Source organism: Gastrolobium bilobum, unplaced genomic scaffold (assembly GCF_033153095.1).
Source record: "Gastrolobium bilobum isolate Gb01-03AN ecotype WA unplaced genomic scaffold, APGP_CSIRO_Gbil_v1 utg16736, whole genome shotgun sequence".
NCBI classification, from domain to species: Eukaryota; Viridiplantae; Streptophyta; class Magnoliopsida; order Fabales; family Fabaceae; genus Gastrolobium; species Gastrolobium bilobum.
Window position 1 is genome coordinate 68634 of NW_026896496.1, and position 21520 is coordinate 90153.

Below are 21520 nucleotides of genomic sequence, written 5' to 3' on the forward strand. Positions count from 1 at the left end.
AACTTATATTGGTAAGATTCGTTCTTTGATGTAGGAATTCTTAGCTGTGTTACCTCATACTATAGATGCCTCTGCATACAAGAAGCAGGTGGAGCGCTGATTTATGGTTGTAACCCTTTCCCACCTTTAAGAGAAGTTAAAAAGTGTTCGTGAGAATATTCTAACCAGTGCTAAGACTCCTATCCTGTCACAAACTTTTCAGCGCCTTCTGAATCTTAAGGATAAATCTGCAGCACCCACACATGTTCCAGCCATCGATTCAACTGCGTTCATTTCTAAAGCCAATGATTCCAATTGGAATAGTGGATGCGGTCGCGGACGTGGACAGGGTGGCCTTGCAATTATTTCCAAAACCTTGGACATTTTGAAAAACATTGTAATAGGAAGTATCCTCACTTGAAGCCACAAACTGCCAACTTTGCTCAGACTGATGCTACACCACCTTCAACTAGATCAGTAACTCTTTCAAGTGCCGACTATTAGGCACTTTTCGTGAAGGTTTTTTCCCAGCCTCCTACTCAAGACACTGGTAATCATGTTGCTTGTCTTTCTCAATCATCTCTTGGACCCTGGATAATTGACTCAAGTGCTACTAATTACCTTTGTGGTAATAAGGATCTCTTTATTTCACTTTCTTATTCTAATAATCTACCTTCTGTTCCTCTTGCTTATGGCACTAAGGCCCCTGCTCGTGGACTTGGGCAAGCCACCCCAACTCCCTTTTTGACTTTAATCTTTGTTTATTATATACCTGGCATTCCCTTCAATAAAAGAGTTGATGCTCCCTTTTCTATTGTTCATTCTGATATTTAGGGTCAGGTGTTGCGAACCGGTTGTAAAAAACAGCTATATTTTTATGTGATGAACCTATATGATTTTTCGTTGGGGCGTACCCTTCATAGCGACGCGTTGCATCGGGCCCCGGGTGTAGCGAAAAATGGGCTAGGGTCCTTGCCACAAGGCAAGGTGCTACATCGGGCCCGGGGAGTAGTGAAAAGTGGGCTAGGTTGCCCCAAGGCAAGGCGCCAGGTCTTCACCCGAATTTGGTGAGAAGTATGCCAGGGTCCCAACACGCAGATGGGCGAGCGTGGCGGGCAAGCACAGTCCAGGGGTTAAGGATGAGATTGGGAAGCTGGAACATAGGAACCTTAACGGGTAAATTGAGGGAGTTGGCAGATGTTTTTGCTAGAAGGAAAGTGAATATTGTTTGTTTGCAACAAACAAAGTGGGCTGGAGAAAAGGCCAAGGAAGTGGATGGAACTGGTTTCAAGTTATGGTACACAGGTACGAACAAGAGTCGAAATGGTGTTGGAATTATGATCGATAAAAGTTTCAGAGATAAAGTTGTGGACGTCAAAAGGAAAGGCGACAGGATTATTCTGGTTAAGCTTGTTGTGGGTGACTTAATCCTGAATATCCTCAGTGTGTATGCACCCCAAATTGGATTGCAACCAACTGATAAAAGCCAATTTTGGGAAGACTTGGAGGAGGTTTTGAGGGGAATACCTAGAGAGAAGAAGATTTTCGTAGGAGGAGATCTAAATGGTCATGTTGGTAAAAGCAATGGAGGTTTTGATAGAATCCATGGAGGTTTTGGCTATGGGACGAGAAACGAGACTGGAGAAGATATCTTGAATGTTGCACTAGCCTACGATTTGATGTTAGTGAACACCTTTTTTCAAAAAAGGGAGTCACACCTAATCACTTTTCATAGTGGCCATAATCGTAGTCAGATTGATTTCTTTCTGGCTAGAAGAGAAGATAGAACTTCTTGTGTCGAATGTAAGGTCTACCCTGGAGAGTGTGTCGCTACGCAACATAAGCTGGTAGTCTTGGATGTTCGGTTCAACAAAGTGCGTACAATGAAGAAGAGGGCTCAGAATCCAAGGATAAGGTGGTGGAAGCTTAAGGAGGGTAAAGAGAGAGAGTTCAATGATAGAATGTTGCACGAAGGACCTTGGGAGTTTGATGGAGGAGTAAATGCAACATGGAATAAGATGGCTAAGTGTATTCAAAATTTGGGAAGGAGGGTGTTGGGAGAAAGCAAAGGAAATGGATTTCATACAAAGGAAACATGGTGGTGGAATGGAGAGGTGCAAGAGGCAATTAAACATAAGAAGGAGTGCTTTAGATCTTTGCATAAAAGTCCCAGTGCAGAGAACCTGCAAAAGTTTAGATTGGCGATAAAAAATGCAAAGAAAGCAGCGCGAGAAGCTAGAGGCAAGGTTTTCGACGAGTTGTATAAAAATCTTGGGAGCAAGGATGGTGAAAGAGGTATTTATAAACTTGCAAAGATAAGGGATAAGAAAAGTAAAGACCTCACCCAAGTTAGATGCATCAAGGATGAAAATCAAAAACTTCTGGTGAGAGATGAAGATGTAAATGAAAGGTGGTTGAAATACTTCAACAAGCTGTATAATGGGGATGGAGATACAAGCGAGGTGGACTTAGAGGACGCGTGTGATGATATGAATAGAAGATTTGTACGCAGAATTAATACACATGAAGTTAAGGAGGCTTTAAAGAGGATGAAGACTAATAAAGCCTTAGGGCCTGATGGTGTCCCTATTGAAGTGTGGAGAGCCCTGGGGGATGTGGCAATAAAATGGTTGACCAATCTTTTTAATAAGATTCTCCAGACGAATAAGATGCCTGATGTATGGAGGAAAAGTATGATTGTGCCTATCTACAAAAACAAGGGAGATATACATAATTGTTCAAACTATAGAGGCATTAAGCTAATGAGCCATACTATGAAGTTGTGGGAGAGGGTTATTGAACATCGCTTGAAGAGAGATACCAAGGTTTCTGTAAATCAATTTGGATTTATGCCAGGAAGATGTACCATGGAAGCAATTTTCTTGATGCGACAACTAATGGAAAGATACCGAGAAAAGAAAAAGGACTTGCATATGGTGTTCATAGACCTTGAGAAAGCATACGATAGGGTTCCAAGGAAAGTTTTATGGTGGGTCCTGGAGAAGAAAAAGGTTCCATTAAAGTATGTAAAGGCAATCAAGGATATGTATGATGGGGCTACTACATGTGTAAAAGCTTGTAAGGGATCATCAAGTTATTTTCCTATCACGGTAGGTGTACACCAAGGGTCGGCTCTAAGTCCTTACCTCTTTGCCTTAGTTATGGATGAACTAACAAAAGATATTCAAGAGGAAGTGCCATGGTGTATGCCTTTTGCAGACGATATTGTGCTCATTGATGAGAGCAAGGAGGGTGTTAATAGAAAACTTGAATTGTGGAGAAGCACATTGGAATCCAGAGGATTCACATTAAGTCGAAGCAAGACTGAGTATCTGAAGTGTGAGTTTTCTCTGGTACGAGATGAGGACCAAGAACCTGTGCATCTAAATGGTCAAGAGGTACCCAAAAAAGATGCTTTTAAATACTTGGGCTCCATTTTACAAAACGGTGGAGAGATTGATGAGGATGTAAATCACAGAATCAGAGCAGGGTGGATGAAATGGCGCAGTGCATCTGCTTTTTTGTGTGACCGCAAAATCCCCCTGAAGTTAAAAGGAAAATTCTATAAAACGGCAGTAAGACCGGCAATGCTATATGGAGCAGAATGCTGGCCAGCACATAGGCAACATGAGCATAAGATGGGAGTAGCAGAGATGAGGATGTTAAGGTGGATGTGTGGTTACACAAGGATGGATAAGATAAGAAATGAAGATATTCGACGAAAGGTCGGAGTAGTACCGGTAGCCGAGAAGATGAGAGAACATAGATTGAGGTGGTTTGGGCACGTGATGAGAAGACCAATGGATGCTCCTGTAAGAACAGAAGTTTGTTACCAAGAGCTCAACACAAAAAGAGGCAGAGGTAGACCGAAGCTTACTTGGGGGAAAGTAGTAAAACAAGATTTAATGGAGTGGGATATAGATTGGCGGACAGTATGTCTTAGAACGGAATGGAGAAAAGCTATAAGTATGGTGGAGGGTTAGACCCGCTGTTATTCCTATGTTCCAGATGATCCCTTTTTAGTCCTTTTCCCCTTCATTTCCCCCACTTCTTCTTGTCCCTTTCTTTTTTACTTTTATTTATTTATATATACATATATTGTTATTTTATTTTATCTTATTTTATATTTTTATTTTATTTGTGTTTTTTTTTTTTTTTTTTTTTTTCAACTGTTTTGTATCTTTCATGTGGGTTCATCTACCACCGACCCCAATTAATTTGGGATAAAGGTGTTGTTGATGTTGATGTTGAAGCTATCCCAACCTGTAGATTCCTATACCTGTAGAATCTATAGAATCTCTCTCTTTCGAGTGTGTATTCGATTCATTCATGTACCCATCCGCTGGATGCCTGCCAGGAGTCGCTTGTTGTCCATGCCTCTTTGCACCGGTGATCACTCCCCGCCCTCGTCAGCCACTGGGATGTTACAATGTAAGATTCATAAATCTTTATATCGCCTTAAGCAATCTCCTTGGGCCTGAATTAGTCGTTTTCGTTTCGTTGTTCGATCCTTTAGTTTAACCCTAAGTAAAGCCGATCATTTTGTCTTCTATCGGCATAGATCTTCTCACCAGTGCATCTATCTCCTGGTCTATGTTGATGACATCATTATTACTGGCAGCGATCAAGCTGGGATTGATCAGTTAAAGAAGTACTTATTCAATCAGTTTCTCACCAAAGATCTTCCAAACTTCGATGTTTCTTAAGAATCGAAGTGGCACAATCTAGGCAGGACATTTTCATTTGTCAGACGAAGTATGCACTAGATATCCTATGAGACTGGTATGTTGGGATGTAAACCCATTGATATACCTATGAATCCTAGTGTTAAGCTATTACCCGGACAGGGGGAGCCATTTGCAGACCCTAGTCGAATTTGGACTTTACTCTTATACATATTTGAATTATGAAATGATAGTTGGATTTGGGCTTTACTCTGATATGATTCGAATTATGAAATGATAGTCGAATTTGGACTTTACTCTGATAGATATTTAAATTATGAAATGATAGTCGGATTTGGACTTTACTCTAATATGATTCGAATTATGAAATGATAGTCGGATTTGGACTTTACTCTGAAAGATATTTGAATTATGAAATGATAGTTGGATTTGAACTTTACTCTGATAGATATATGATAATGGATATGAGTTGGACCTTATATTGAATATTTGAATAGTTTGGAAAGTTATGATGCCCTTGAGCAACTGATATATTCCAATAAGAAATTTTCAAATATGATAATTATGACATTATTGAATTTCCCTTATTGTATGTGATTGTAATAAATTAATAGTGGGAGGATAGCTTTGGGATGGTACCTCCTAAAATGATGAACACAATCTTTGGGCTTTATGCCTCCGATATATTTATACGATGTGAACCGATATTATCTGTTCTTCTCAAAGTGGTATTTGGCAGGATATCCGGGATACTAGTAACAACTTTGGGAAGAGGTGTGCCCACTAGGAAGAGAAGTTTTTGATAATGGCCCAATTGTTGATATGTGACTGGCAGAATATCCGGGTCACAGGGTAGACTAGCAGGATCTCCGAGTCTACCATGGTTCTCTTCCCACTAAATGAATTTAATAAAGATAATAATTGATTTAATTATATATATATGATGAATATTGAAATTGATGTTTGATTCGATTGTTATGTGATTACATTTTTTATTTGATTATTATATTTGAGTTATATAATTGTGTTTTGGTTAGGATTACCAGCTTTGCTGACTTTCGTGTTTGTGTTTGTTTGATTGCAATGATCCTTCTTCGGGGGAGCAGATTTTCAGTAAATCAAATTGCAAGGAATCGTGCTAGCAATGGGCAGTGAGGATAACAACTCAAATATTTCTAGTTGGTCATAAATATTTTGTATCAAAATGTAGTCTTTGATTTTATTTGAATGTAATAGAGTTAGCCTTGCACTTGTCCCTGTACAGGTGCGGCGGTAACATTTCCCCAAATTAGATTTAGATTAGCTTCCGCAATATTTTTATTATCATAATTGTATAAAACATGAATTTTGACAATTTATTTATTATAAGAATGTTTTATAAATTGTTAGAAATTTAGGGGTGTTACACATTCTATCATGAGAGGACCAAACATATAGAAATTAACTGTCACTTTGTTAGATAGAAGATTCAGTCAGGAGAGATCAAGACAGCATTTGTCAATTCTAATGATCAACTTTTTTCACCAAGGCTCTTAGAGGTCCCCGAATAGATCATATACGTAACAAGTTGAGAGCTTATGATATATACGCACCCGCTTGAGGGGGAGTGTTAGAAATAGTATAAAAATAATATTGTATTTTATTATTATTTTATTATTCTAGAAGGTTATTTATGCTTAGCCCATTAAGTCATTTAACCTCCTTTAAATAGAGGACTCTTGTACAGTTTTACACACAGTTGAATACAATACATTCATACTCTTAAGTAATCCATTCCATTGGAACAGAGCATAGAGTTACCACTCTTCTTCACATGAGCACACATGGGAGATTGGCTAATCCATAATTTATGTAACCAAAATGCATACATGACATGAGATAGAAAAAACCCTTAATTTGGAATTTAAATATTAAGTTATCTAATTAATTTAACTTGTAGTCAACGAAGGTTAGAATTTGACATATTCTAAAGGGAAGCTAGATCATGTTAAGGACATCATAAACACATCGATAAAAGAATTTCAAGAGTATAATGCAGAACCACTTCATAAATAAAAAGTATTTACCTTATAATTAAGATGTTAAAAATATATAAGCCAACTTTCCATAACAGAATATATAAAGGACTACCAATAAATGGAAATACAAAAACAAGATTTTGTTTTTCCCCACAACCAAAGAAATATTTGCATATGAATACCTGACTCTACAACAGCATTTTGATTTGGAAATCCTGGGGACTCCTCAAGGACTGAAGAATTGGTTCTGTCAAAATTTAATTGAACTTCACTCTTAAGCGGTGAAGCAATATGCTCCTCCGAACCTACTGTGTTATTGTTTTTGCCTGTGACAAAGTAAATTATTATAATGAAAGGGAGAGAAATAAAAAAAAAATATAGGAACATATTGTATACACTTATACTAATATAAACCAGCAAAGTATGCAATGTCATCTTGAAGTACTAGAAGTGGCTGAACCTGTTGGTGTTTGAATGGTTTTTCCCTCAATCCTCCGTGCTGCATCACTGTCCCCAGGTGAACAAGATATATCACGCAATTCCTGAAGCATGTTTAATCCATATTTTACTAAATTAGCTAAGAATAATCAAACAAGTTAATAAGCAAGGAGCTTCTTGCACATTGCGGAGCTGTCTGAAATAAAGTTTAATATACCCTGGCCTCAAGCTCATCGGAGGTTTCTTTGACAAATGGGTGTTCAAGAAGAGCAGGCCAAGTTAGTCGACTTTCTGGTGCCTGCTCGAAATAAATTCAAAAACCAAAGCATTTTAAATGTCACTGTAGATTAAGGTAAAATCTAGCAATGTAGCACAAAAAAAGGAGAAATATTAACAAATGATCTACCTTGTTAAGCAACCCCTTTAAAAAGCTTTTGAAATTTGGACTCATGCGATCTGGATATTTAACCGGATCCTGGATTATTTAATAGTGATCAGCCCGCTCTTCACAACACGTACATAAGTTACATAACAAAAGCGTTTGAGAAATGTACCTTAACAATGTGTCTGATGAGAGCATATACAGAATTTGTGTAAAATGGAGGTTGGCCAACAAATAACTCATACCTGTTATAGTCATGAAAATTTGGCTTCAACTTAAGTTGTTCAGCAAAGAAAAACGAGGGTCAGAAAGTCCTGTTCCACAACACATGCTACCATAATTATTAGTAAGACAATGTGATCATTCAGATAACTTTGGGAGATGGCAACGTGTCTGGCATCTTCTGATTACACATTCCTAAATAGACATCCTGTGCAAAAGCTGAAAGAAACCTAAAGCTTTGAAAATAAATCTTTCGCTATAAATAGGAAGGGGGAAGCAATAGTCGAGTACCACAAGCAAGAAGCTGCTAAAAGAATCTGCTGCTAGCATGAAAACAGAAGTTTATTCCAAGAAATGGAATAAGGATATTGCAAATAGAAAGAAGAAATAAAAATGAGAAATTGCCTTCATGCGCAACAAAATAATAATAATAATAAAAACAAGCACCCTGCCAGTTATATTGTCTCTTTAAAAAGACCAATGCATAAAAAGTCCTTTTTTAAAAAATCCATGCAAATGGACTTGAAGCAAGTGATACAACCATGATACATCCAAATATGTTACATGATGTAATAGAAAGAAAAGTCTATACAGAAAGAGGTAGGAAAAAAGGAATAGAGAAAAAAATTGTTAGACTGCCAAGGAAGCCCCAAAGCAGACAAAACCTCCATCAATGAATTAAGCGACAAACCACAATTGTGGATTTGACACCACATCTTACCCCTAAAGCCCTAGAAAAATGAGTTTTGAGTCTTTAAAGGTATATGCTCATCACTTATATTAGTCAATGTAGGACTTCATCGCTTATACTTGAATTTAAAACTTTTTTTATTTCATTTTTTTTCTCTTAATGCCTTTCTACATATCATATTTGGCATCAACTTTCTTTCTACAACATCACATACCAAATTTGGAAGTATCATGGATGCATTATCTACTATAGAAAACTATGTACACATTGAGGTCTTATTATCAAATATCAATGTTATGCTCTCACTCTCCGTCGATATCTAATCTTAATTGATGTTACCTTCTTTGAAATGGTTTCCTTCTTTTGGTCCTCGTCTTCCACTCTTGAATCCATCTCTACAGCTCTACCTTATCATATAGTCTGAGTTTAGTTCATCCTACCAATCGCATTCACTCCTGCTTTGCCTAACTGAACTCCTATTCATCCCTAACATGTCAAACTTTGTTTGTTTCACTCACCTTCATCACCAACTACTTCAATGTTGGAACCTCTTTAGCATCGATGAGGCCCCTACAAACTCTCACGTGGACCTAACTCCTTCACTAACTTTGGTCCTACCTCTTGAGTCTGACAATCCTATTGCCCTGCAAAAAGGTATTTGCTCAACTCGTAACCTTTTTGAGCATTATATCACATTGAATTCTCATTGACTTTCTTTTTTCCATTACACTTGTCTTTCTTCCTTGTCTACTGTGTTATTATCTTATCCTGGGTGGAGACAGGCTATGATTGATGAGATCACTGTGCTTCAAGGAAGTGGTATTTGGGAACTAATTCCTCTTCCTTTGACAAGTTTGTTGTTGGTTGCCGATGGATTTTTACTCTTAAAGGTTGATTCTTGATAAACAACCACCTTACCTGATGGCACAATGGATTGCCTTATGCTTGTTTGGGGGCTAAAGGGTACACCCAAATCTTTGGCTTGGATTGTGATTGCATATTCTCACCACTAGCAAATATGGCTTTTGTTCATCTTTTTCTCTTTATGGCTCCTATTTGACACTGGCCACTTCATCAGCTTGATATAAAAAATGTCTTCCTTCATGGTGATCTAACAAAATAAGTTTATATGGAAGAACTCCTTGATTTGTTGCTAGGGGGAGTTTGCTTGCATAGTTTGTCGTCTTCGCAAACCCTTGTATGGTCTTAAAACAACCTCCTCATTCTTGGTTTGGTCATTTTAGCACAGATGTTCAACATCCAAGTATGAAAAGTGAAATGGTCACTTTATCCTTTACCAAAATTCAGCTCAAGGAAGTAGCTATTTCATTGTATGTGTTGACGACATTGTTATCACTAGTAGTGATCACCAGGACATCATTCAAATGAAACAATATGAGTCATCAATTTCATACCAAAGATCTAGACAAAATAAAATACTTCCTGAGAATAGAGGTAGCATAGTCAAAGGATGGTACAGTAATTTTACAGATGAAATATCTTATGAACATTATTGAAGAAATTGGTTTGTTGAATGCAAAGCCAATTGATACTCCTATAGATCAAAACACTAAACTCCTATAAAATCAGACGGAGCTACTTTCAAATCCAAGAATATAAAGAAGGGTAGTGGGGAAGCTGAACTATCTAGAAGTTACTTGTCCTAATATCTCATTTGCAGTGTATGTGGTGAGTTAGTTCCTCAATTGATCTTGTAATAAAAATTATGAGGTCGTGCTTCGTATCTTGAAATATGTCAAAAGTGCTCCAGTAAAAAGGCTTATCTGTGAAGACAAAGGACACACTCAAATTATTGAATCTTCATTTGTTGATTGCACATGTTCCCCTACTATTAAAAGGTCCACCTCTGGTCACTGGATATTCATAGGAGATAAATTGATATATAGGAGAAGTAAGAAGCAAAATATGGTCACAAGATCTAGTGTTGAAGCAGAGTATAAAGATATCACCTCAGCCACAGATGAAATCAATTGGCTAAAATGACTATTTAAAAAGCTCCAATTGGAGAGGTTACACAAATTGTAATAGTTTGTGATAACCAAGCTACATTTCATATTGCACCTAATCAAATACTTCATGAGTGAACCAACATATTGAGATAGATTGTCATTTCATCACATAGAAGATCTTATCTGCAGATATCGTCACTCACTTTGTCAATTCAAAAAATTAGCCGACGGATGTCTTCACCAAGTCTTTGAGGGGTCCACGAATTAAGTTATAAATATAGTGAAAATGATTTATATGTTGCAACTTGAGTGTTGAGAACTATGTCTAGATTCATTCAAAGTATAGAGACACATTCATTATCTAGGTTCATTATATGCAAATACATGTCTAGGTTTGTCGAATGCTACTCAATTTTGGTTATAAAATCAGACCTCCACTATGTAGTTCACAATTCACACACTAAATTTCATTCCTTTCCCTTATTTTCTTGTCCTCTTACACTTAGACTCCTGTACAGACCCGAACCTAACTTGCCAGTCAAAGGACCCATCCATAAGGAAATATGCATTTTACATTCCTATGAAAACATTGTACGTAAAATAAATAGCTAATTTAAATCATGAAAAGACATCTAATATCAAGACATTAGGACAGATTTAAATGAACAACAATCAAGCAAAGAAGTCTGTTAAAAAGATATTCAACGTACAATATAACACCAAGAGACCATAAATCTACAGTGTGGTTGTAAGGTTGTTCCCGTACAAGCTCTGGAGCCATGTATAACGGAGTGCCTGTAAAATACAGTATGTAAAGAGATATGCAGACTGTAGTACTATTCCTTATAGTACAAGCATCTACACAAAAGCTACATTGCTACAGTTAAGATTTAAAAATGCAAGAAACATCAGTTCTGATAAGTCGAACCTTTTATAGATCGCAAAACAACTGTGTTCGTGGACATCGCACGTGCAAATCCAAAATCACAGAGCTATCATAAATGAATCCCCAACAAACAAACAAAAATAAAAAAAAGACAAATTAGACCACGTCTGTATTTAATTGCATGAAACTAGAAATGAAAGCCCTACCATTGGTGACTAGGTGTATTCACAATAAAATTGTACTAGATTATTGAATGAAAATAAGCTTTCTCTCGGTGTATAATGCAAACCATAAAAATAGATAGCGGTGAAATTCTACTGCAACAAGCAATAAGAACATGTTTAAGAGCATGTTTCTTCATGTTAATAAACAAACAAACAATTAAATCAACCTTGACAACAGATCCAGCACCAATGAGAATATTTTGGGGCTTCATATCCCGATGGATGATCCGGTTGGAATGCAAATAATGTAATGCTCTTACCTGCATAATTCATACAAAAAATTAATCATTGCCACAATAAAATACATAATATTTACCTTATAATTGCAACTCTTCATCTAAAAATTTGAGACAGAAATGATTGTTTAAGGTATACCAATTGCTTTGCAATTGCTTGAACTTGTTCTTCAGGAAGGCACTTATCATCCTCAAGAATCTCAAATAGCTCACCCTGCAAAATAAAAAGCATCATCAGCATGACAACATCTCTAATGATGCATGTTGGCCTGTTCCACTATCAGCTAATTGTGCATACTTGATACATAGTTCACCAATCAATGTTAAGTGTTAACTTTCAGAGATTGATAAATACTGCAGATCCAGTCTCAGTCGTAAACTCAACTGAAAAAGTAGTTGAAAATACAGATAATTACTTGGGCAAATTCTGTGACAACACAAAACTCTTGCGGGCTTTCAAAGGAATCAAGCATTTGAATAATATTCTCATGCTTCAACTTTCTTAAGATCTGCAAAATTTATAAATATCAAATGTCAGTAGTCAGTACAGGCCTTTATAAGTAATCAGTAATAACAACAAAAAGCCCTACGGTACCCCACTAGGTGGAGTCAGCTATACGATCAATTGCGCCAATGGGCTCTATTAAAAACAAGATTTTCAATAAAATCATTTCTAACTAAGTCTTTTTTACTATTTTCTGGTTTATCCTAATGTTTCCTCAAGTCTTAACTGTGTCTTAATGTAACGCCTGGCAACTTGCAAGGATTAACGACTGTCCCCACACACTAACACGAGACTTTTCAGCATACTTTGTCCTCACTCGCATACTTTTCGAGAAAACTTTCCAGGAGGTTATCCATCCCAGAATTGTCCCAAGTCAAGCACGTTTAACTATGGAGTTCTTCCGTTCTGGGCTAGCGAAAAGCAGATGCATCTTGTTAGTATAGGTAGTACCAATTAATTCTTATAAGTTATTCTCAAGTGTACCGTCCCATACAAGCACAGTCTCTGGAATCCCTCTCTTTTGGGTGTTGATTCGATTCATTCATATACCCTCGTCGCTGGAAGCCTGCCAGGAGCCGCTCATTGTCCATGCCCTTTCGCACCGACGATCACTCCCCGCCCTCGTCAGCGCCCGGAATGTTACACTTAACTTCGAGCAAATAGGACAATCGTTCAAAATAAATGCCTAGTATATAATTTAAACAACGGGTTCTACATAAGCATTGACCAAAGATTGATACTAACTGCAATCAATTTCATTCAATCCAATACTTTTATAATATTTTAGATTTTTTAGTTTAAAAAGACAGTTGTTTAAATCATTTAGTTTTCTCTCTAGAGAGAAAAATCATATAAATTCTATTTTCTACTTATTACAACAAAGAAGGCGAGCCTTGAAACACCAATAAGGTTGCTGCTTGTGACTAGAAAATCACGGGTCCAAGTCAAAGAAATAGCCAATTTGCAAAAATACAAGGGAAAGGCAACATACAATCGACTCATCTCACCCATGACACTATAACTGTTATCAAAGTAGATGGAAAACAGAACAATGACAGACCAAAATATATGAATTTAACATTATATATTATTTAATTTATTTATTATTTAATCTAATCCAAACATAATAATTGAAGAATATATAACAAGGAGCTTCTTAACTCCGCACTCCTGATGATAATAACCCAACCGCAACATCTTTGCTTTATAAGATTATAACGACATTATAATCATATTTAGCTTCAACCATTTCCCAACCGCACTACTTTTCGCACTAGTGACCAAAAAGCCTAAGATTCGCAACCCACCTACAGACGTTAACAGAAGCAAACTCAGACTACATCCTTTTTTCCAAACGGTGAATCTTCGACTGAAACCTTGACAGAAAAACCCTAATTGTTACATCCCAATTGACATTCACGCCTCCAACAACAAGCTACAGAAAACCAATGACCATTTCTTCCTAAAATTTTCAACAACCACGAATTCAAAAAAAAAAAAATGACCGAGCATGGCGTCAAAGAGTACAAAATTTTCACGACTGAGTTACCTCGATTTCTTGTCTCAAATTGTGAATATCCTTCTCAGTTTTCCCGTGCTTCATTATGAACTTCATTGCAACGGTCTACACCAAATCAATCAAAAATCAAAACATACAAAATCGTACAAGAGCAAATCCCAATTGTTTTATATTTTCCAACAAACCCCAATGGGAAGAGTAGCGTACCTGTCCCGTGTACTTGCGTCTTCCTTTGTACACCTTCCCGAAGGAACCCTCACCTACGAGCTCGATCACGTGGTAATTCTCGACGCCCATTGTTGAATCGAATCACAGAATCGAGTTCGAGCAAAGTGCGGAGAGAGAGAGAGAGAGAGAGAGAGAGAGATTAATTTGAAAATGGTGTGTGTGAGAGAGAGAGAGTAGAGAGATGATAAAGTTCGAATTTGTTTTCCCGCTCCGCGCATACCTTTTTTCCGATATTTATTTATAAAGAAAAAGAAAACGAACAGGATAAAAAAATTAAAAGAAAAATTACAACGTTAAATTATTGTTTTGATTTTCACCTTTATATGCATATTTAATGTTTCTTAATATATAAAATCTTAAACCCACCATTGGAAACTTTGCTGACGTGTCACGCTGTCTTTCATTTTCAGCTTTGTGTTCACACTTGAGAAGAGTTTCAAAAGTTGCCTCTTTTAGAAATCTTTTATTTTTCAAAAAAATAATTTGAAAATTCCACTATTTCCTGCATCGTTAATGGTGAGATGTATTCTACAAGCACTCAATTTTATTAAAATAACTTTTTAAAATAAATTACGACTTTGCCTGGAAATAGAATATATGTAATTGGTTATTCTTCTTTTGCTCATGAAAAGCTTCGTCCACTTCTACAATTTCTGATTGCTTCTCTTTTTTGTGTTTGTAGCCTTTTCTTCTACAAGCTTCGTCCACTTCAGATTCATTTTGCTTCTCTTTTTTGTGTTTGTAGCCTTTTTCTTCTACATTATGTTCTCCAAATATGATTTGATAAAGGACCTTAATCCTACCAAAGAGGATTGGAGGATTAAGGTGAAGGTGCTGAGGAGTTGGAAAGTTCCTAATTTTCAAAAACGTAATTTAAATGACAACTTGGAGATGGTTCTGTTGGATGAACAGGTGAATACACTCTCATTTTTTTTACTTTATTTTGTTATCTTTGTTTGCGTTTCGTTTTGGATGAACAAATTCTTAATGTGTGTTTTTGTAGGGGGGACGGGTCTATGCCACTATTAAAGGTTCTCTGCAAGTGCGGAAAAAAATTCGTGAAGGAGAGGCTTATTTTGTTAAAAAATTTGGGGTTGGATTAAATAGCGATAATTATAGGCCAACTAGACATGACTATCAGTTGTCTTTTAACCTCAGGACGGATGTTACATCCATTGTTGATGCTGTTATCCCTGTCCATGGATTTGATTTTGTTCAATTTGACACAATTGCGAATGAAGGAGTTGACTCTCCTTATTTAGTGGGTAATGCTTTTTGTCTTCCTAACTATTTTTTGTTTTGATAACATTGTCGTAAGCCCTCCTTCTTTTTCGTGCAGACGTTATCGGTTTACTATCTGGTATAGGCGAAGTTCGCGAGCATGTAATCGCCGGTAGAAAAACAAAAATGGTTGTGTTGGAGCTGGACAATCTCAGGTATTACCCTTTGTCGATATGGAATGCTTTTGCGAAATATATCACTGTGTTATATGTGTGCTTAAAATATATTGCATGGTTTCTTAAATATCACTGCACAAATAGTGGCCAGAAGCTTGAGTGTACTTTGTGGGAGCAGTACGTTGACGAAGTGCAGACTTTCTTGGCGAGTAATCAGTCTCCTCATAATGTTATAATCATTCAGCTTGCGAGAATAAAGGGTTTCAGGGGTATTTTTTCATGTCTTTCGTTCCTTGGCACTGTGGTATTCTGTTTATTTTTTGTATATCTGTGTATTGTATATTTTATTGTATAGGTAATATAGGAATAACAAATACAAAGTATACAACAAGGATCATCACTAATTCCAATGTTCCCGAGATAGCGACCTTTAAAAAAAGGTGTGGTGTGTTGTTCTTTATGTTTGTAGTGTAAATTGATAAATGAAATCGTTTTTTCGTTGACGTAGTGATGTTGGCATGTGTCCTGACTATTTTGTGTTTAATTATTTTTAGGTGTCTTTCGTCTGATCCTGTGGACAGCAGTCAATTGTTGACTTAGTTGTCGAGCTAATCATCGTATTCTTTTGAGAATGATTTCTTAAAGGATACTGAGAGGAGGTGTATCAATGATATTAAAGATTACACATAAATGCTTTGTTTGCTATGTCCTATGTGTAATCATTCTATTCTATGGTTGGTTGGTCAATTTTCAAAGGTATTACATGTAAAGTAACAACCAATAGAAACTAAGTTACATAAACTTTAAAAAGTCAACAATTATGTGCTATGTTTTCTTTTGTGTGCAAGATGATTATTTCTTGTTTTGGTCTTCATATTCCACGCCACCTATGCATGAAATAAGTCTAAGGAAGTGTCTTCCAAGTGTAAAGTAAGAACCAATGAGAATTAAGTTACTTTATGCTTTGAAAAAATCAAATTTTGTGTGCTAAACTACTTTTACCTGTGCAAATCGGTTTGTTTCTTTTCTTTGGTGTCTTCCACGAAGCTTTGGTTGATTTGAAGTGAAAAAGTCTTCTCTTGGAAGTTAACTTAAAGTGTGATAAAAATATCTAAGTTAAAATGTGAAAAAGTTAAAGAAACTTACACATTAAGTCTTTGAAATTTTAACAAGTTGTCATCTTTATTTTCCTTCTTGTTACACGACATTTTCACCTTCTTCATCCTCTCTTCTTGGCCATAGCTTTCATGGTGTGAAAGAGCTTGAGAGAACTTGATTAGTGGTATAATTTGATGAAATTTAGGCTTTTGGGAAAATGTGTCAACGGTGCACCACTAGAGGTGTATCACCCCGTGTATAACTGGTTTGTTATCATGTCATCGTATTAAGCTACGCTTCATTAAAATGCGGAATAAACTTTTTCTTTTCAATTTTGACGTCATTATCATTTACCAAGTTGATTATTTAAACATTTTCAAAACATTGCTTGTATGTAATTTGCCATCAAACAACTAACTGAAATACCTCATATATTAAGTAACTGTGTCTCTAGTCACGGAACTACAACACGTAGACCGGACCATCCTGATAGTTTATACAACTCAAAAGTACAAGCATAACTAACATCAATGTGGCATGAACAATCCTCATGCTCACCAAATATGGCAACAAAGCCCAACAGAGTCTCAAATCCAATAACATGATAATAAATGTAAAACATGTCAGCATCCAAGCATATCATCATGAAAGCATAAATCTCAACTCAGCTCCGGCCTCCTGCCGCCCGAGGTATTAACCCCCGAGGTACCTGATCCTGAAAAATGTGCCACAAACGTGGGGTGAGATCTCTAAAAAGAAATCTCAGTAAGACAAGGGATCCTTAAGGACTCTTCCGCCCCAAGCTCACTTACAGGCATAATATAAGTTCAAAATAGTAATTTCAATGAATGTTCATGTTACGCATATATTTCATGACATTATAATCTCTTGCTCAACAAGCTAACATTTAACTCAGTAATCATATGATGTATGCAAATACGGTTCGACTGGCCAGGGAATAGGATAAGGATTATGCACGTCTGCGACCCATCTAAACATAAGAGTCGCAGTCTTATGCCTTACACACTAGAGTCGTTGTCTGATTGTGTAAGTAATCAACAGACATATTCACATATCTCAGACATATATCAATGCATATAACATTTTCATAAAAGCATACCATGCATATAAATCACCCTCACATGGAGGTCGGTGGAATAAACAACAGATCAATCCGAGGACACGAAAGCTTACCTGTACCTGTATGCCCCTTTGACTCGAACTCGGTATCACAAGGGTCCACACCACAAATAGAATCCAATGCACTCACAAATCTGGTTCAATGACATCATAGTATCAATATACATATTCTAAAATTCTATGAAATCGGGTATTATTTTCTTTTTCATTTCAAACCTGAAGATCCTTTCTAAGACATATCATTTAACTTATTTAATTTTAGATAATTATTATCTTATAAATATATATATATATATATATAGCCACAAAATATATTTATTTATTTATTATATATATATATATATATATATATATATATATATATATAACATTTTCCAACTAAAGGCTCCCTATATATATATGTGAATACGTTGACCAAAATAAAAGTAAGCATGCTTTTCTTTTTAACGATTCTGTCTCCATGGTTAGCATTGACATATATATATATATATATATATATATATATATATATATATATATATATATATATAAACGAACGACGAAGGCACAGCTCCCTGGAGATAAACGAAAACTAATGACATTATATAATCGTGAACAACTTTGACATATATCATGTAAAACTAGTAAAGTTGAACGACGAAGGCACAGCTCCCTGGAGATAAACGAAAACTAATGACATTATATAATCGTGAACAACTTTGACATATATCATGTAAAACTAGTAAAGTTGATGACTTATATATATATATATATATATATATATATATATATATATATATATAAACGAACGACGAAGGCACAGCTCCCTGGAGATAAACGAAAACTAATGACATTATATAATCGTGATTCGTGAACAACTTTGACATATATCATGTAAAACTAGTAAAGTTGATGACTTTTCTAACGTGTGTGTGTGTGTGTGTGTATATATATATATATATATATATATATATATATATATATATATATATGTGTGTGTGTGTGGGTTTTATAAGAGTTATGTTGTAGGAAAAGTGATTGTGTAATGTTACAAAGATTCATTTTGCGTGCCTTAATTTTTTATTTATTTTTTTGTTTTAAAAAGTGTGTGCCCCACAAAATGTTGTGAGTGTAAGAAAGTTTGTTGTGTTATGTTAAAGGATAAAACGAAAACCATATATATATATATATATGTATATGACAACTTGACCAAAGTGAAAAACAAAAATGCATTCATCTACATTAACTGTGACCGAGTTCTTATATAAAAAGGTTCGGACTTTTCAATTGAAAATCACGCAACTCGCTGCAAATGGCCAAGTAAATTGACAAAACAATAGATACAAAGTGACCAAACAAATGGCTTTATACAGAAGAAAAGTTAGCGCACAGTGTCTGGATATTTTTTTTAAGGGAAATATTATTCTTCTTTTACATGAAGTAACTTATCTCATTTTCTCTCATTTTTTTTTTCTTGTAATAGTGGAACCCACCTATTTTCTCTCTACCACATAAGATAACTATCTTATGTGGAAGGAGATTAATAAAACTCTTTTTTAAACTAACATGGGTTCTGAATCAAGAATAACATATAACAAGGATTATAACCAAAATTATGGATTTACAAAGGGGATAATTAAATTTACCTTGGATCCTTTTGAGAAAAGAAAAAATGGAAGCTTTATAGGTTGAGAAAACACCCAAATCCTTCAACAATGGGTTCTCCTTCAACAAGACTAGAGCTTTAACAGTTGGGTGATGTTTCAATAGAGGAGAGCAGAAAAAAGATGGAAACTTTGGAGACTTTCCAAGGGAGAAGACTAAGACTCCAAGAAAACCCCCAAATGGCTGCCACACTCAGCTGCTGAGTCTTGTAAAAAAGCTTAAGGTTTTGATCCTCTTTTCAATTTATATTGTCAATTAAGTTAAATTAGCAGTATTAGTTTAATTAGTTTCGCACTTTGTTTAACTCTAAAATTTTATATTCTTAACCTAGATATTTTTCTAGAATTTTTCATATATTTATTTTATTTTTTCGCAACACTTTTCCGGTACACGTTTTTCTCGCTGTCTGTATTATTTTCGACACCATTTCTCATTATTTCGACTCCAAACTTGACATACTAGTCCTAAATATTAATCTACGAATATTCATGCATTTATTATAATTTTTCGGGATACTTCACCGGTACGCACTTATACCGCGAAGCAGAACCGGTATCTGCACTTTTCGTCAGAAAATCGACTTTCAACATTATTAATCACTTACCATAATTATTTAAGACTTCACATAATTATTAGGGTCAATTATGGAATTATCTCATTAATCTTATAATTAATTAATTAAAATCCTAATTTAATGATGAAGGTTCTTACAAGAGGTAAAACAATAATTTCATCGAATTACCGAAAAACTTCAGATTCATATGTTCAAGGGTAATTAAAGGACTTTAGTGAATGTTAAAATTTTGATTTAATGGATAGTTCATTAATTAATTGGAGATTAGTTGGTTTAGTGGATGATTTGTATTATTTTGAATTGGGTGAGGTAGCATGTGGGACCCACCCCACTTAAACTATCTAAAGCCACATATGCTTGGCACTATTCACCATCTTCCTCCCCCTCCTTGCTCTCCAAAACCCACGGCTAACCAAGAGAAAAGGGAAATAAATTTCTCCCATTTTTCTTCATCAAATCCCCTCACACTTCACATGAAAATTTAAGTAAATCACATAATGAACTGAACCTACACCTTCATTCTTCTTGAAAACCTCTACATTTTGAGATATTCCTCCTTGAAGGTTGCAAAAATTTGTTGGAAATGGAGCCAATGGTGCTAGTTGCTTGAGTGGTTGCTTGAAGAACATTCATATGAGGCTTAAGCATTGATTTGTGGTAAGTTTCCACACCTTTTCTTGGATTTTCGTTTAGATCAAAAATTTGTGACCTAAGAGCATGTGTTAGTTGATTAAGGTGGTTGGGGACCTTAAATGGTAATGTCCCTTTGGAATTAATTGCTGACAATGATAATTAAAGATGATTGAGACCATAAAAATTATTGTGAAAAAGTTTGGTAACTTAGGAAAATTTTCATGGATGGACATAGTTTCTTAAAAATAAGTTGTTGAGACATTGTGTAAATGAGTTGTTGGTGGTTTGAATCATTGATATTAAGGTTGTATGAAAGTTTGATACATGTGGATTGAGAGAAAAATCCCTTGCCTTTTGTATACCGCAATATTTTGTCTAGAAAAGGAGATGAAAAATCAAAAGTTCAAAGCCTCTTCAATGGCCAAGGAACACGACGGTGGGGAAGACAAAAGGAGAGAGAACTTCAGATTTTGTGTCACACTTTGCCTATTAAATCACTCAAGTCACTTAAGTGGATCCCACATGTCACTTAACTTTCTTAAATCATCCATTTTAACCCACAAATTCATAATCTACATATTTTTTCATTCACATCATACTTTTACTTCCTAGAAATATTGATCATATTTTTGCACTTATCGATACAATTATACCGCAGTATTTTACACCGGTACAATCACTATTCATCAAATTTCCCAAAATTTACCTACGAACTCCAAATTTCGCTCTGAATTCGTTTTCGGTATTATTTTTCTCAAACTATGCTCCGATATAGCATTTTCACTGACTAGGACACTTACTTGGCAAATTACCATTTTACCTTTCTTATGTATTTTAACCCTAATTTCAGGATCTTCATTAATCCAACCCTTTAATCCACATTTTAATATATAATTATACGTTTTAGAAATACGAGGTGTTATAGTGTGCAAACTTGGAAGAGATATTTTTTATAATGGCCAAATTATTGATATGTGACTGGCAGGATATCCGGGCCACAGGGTAGGCTGGCAGGATCTCCGAGTCTACCATGGTTCTCTTCCCACTAAAT

The 21520-nt window shown here is 35.7% G+C and overlaps 3 protein-coding genes across 3 annotated transcripts; 1 reads left to right on the forward strand and 2 right to left on the reverse strand.

Annotated features, from left to right (window-relative positions):
- The first annotated feature begins 1118 nt into the window (after window positions 1–1118).
- On the forward strand, window positions 1119–4685 carry LOC133300036 (uncharacterized). Its single transcript, XM_061499524.1, has 2 exons — window positions 1119–1637; window positions 4554–4685. Exons 1-2 carry the CDS (start codon window positions 1119–1121, stop codon window positions 4683–4685), a joined length of 651 nt encoding a protein of 216 aa, XP_061355508.1.
- Window positions 4686–7113: 2428 nt separating this feature from the next.
- On the reverse strand, window positions 7114–11632 carry LOC133300037 (serine/threonine-protein kinase TIO-like). The gene is made up of 7 exons (XM_061499525.1): window positions 11561–11632; window positions 11314–11377; window positions 11096–11180; window positions 7675–7747; window positions 7527–7595; window positions 7338–7418; window positions 7114–7224 (listed from the first exon to the last, which is right to left on the reverse strand). The coding sequence occupies exons 1-7, from the start codon at window positions 11630–11632 to the stop codon at window positions 7114–7116; spliced, it is 555 nt and encodes a 184-aa protein (XP_061355509.1).
- A 333-nt stretch (window positions 11633–11965) lies between these two features.
- On the reverse strand, window positions 11966–14052 carry LOC133300038 (uncharacterized). The gene is made up of 6 exons (XM_061499526.1): window positions 13963–14052; window positions 13786–13860; window positions 13613–13671; window positions 13113–13257; window positions 12148–12240; window positions 11966–12028 (listed from the first exon to the last, which is right to left on the reverse strand). Exons 1-6 carry the CDS (start codon window positions 14050–14052, stop codon window positions 11966–11968), a joined length of 525 nt encoding a protein of 174 aa, XP_061355510.1.
- Between the last annotated feature and the right edge of the window lie 7468 nt (window positions 14053–21520).

Coding starts and splice junctions, on each gene's coding strand:
- LOC133300037 (XM_061499525.1), bottom strand. CDS start 11,632: ATGAAGAAACATGCTCTTAAACATGTTCTTATTGCTTGTTGCAGTAGA. Junction 11,181..11,313: donor TGTTTTGCGATCTATAAAAG/GTTCGACTTATC, acceptor TGTATTTTACAG/GCACTCCGTTATACATGGCT. Junction 7,225..7,337: donor CCGATGAGCTTGAGGCCAGG/GTATATTAAACT, acceptor AACATGCTTCAG/GAATTGCGTGATATATCTTG.
- LOC133300038 (XM_061499526.1), bottom strand. CDS start 14,052: ATGGGCGTCGAGAATTACCACGTGATCGAGCTCGTAGGTGAGGGTTCC. Junction 12,241..13,112: donor CAAGGCTCGCCTTCTTTGTT/GTAATAAGTAGA, acceptor TAAATTTTGCAG/ATCTTAAGAAAGTTGAAGCA. Junction 12,029..12,147: donor TTGTCACAGAATTTGCCCAA/GTAATTATCTGT, acceptor CTATGTATCAAG/TATGCACAATTAGCTGATAG.
- LOC133300036 (XM_061499524.1), top strand. CDS start 1,119: ATGAGATTGGGAAGCTGGAACATAGGAACCTTAACGGGTAAATTGAGG. Junction 1,638..4,553: donor CTGGAGAAGATATCTTGAAT/GTTGCACTAGCC, acceptor TCTTCTCACCAG/TGCATCTATCTCCTGGTCTA.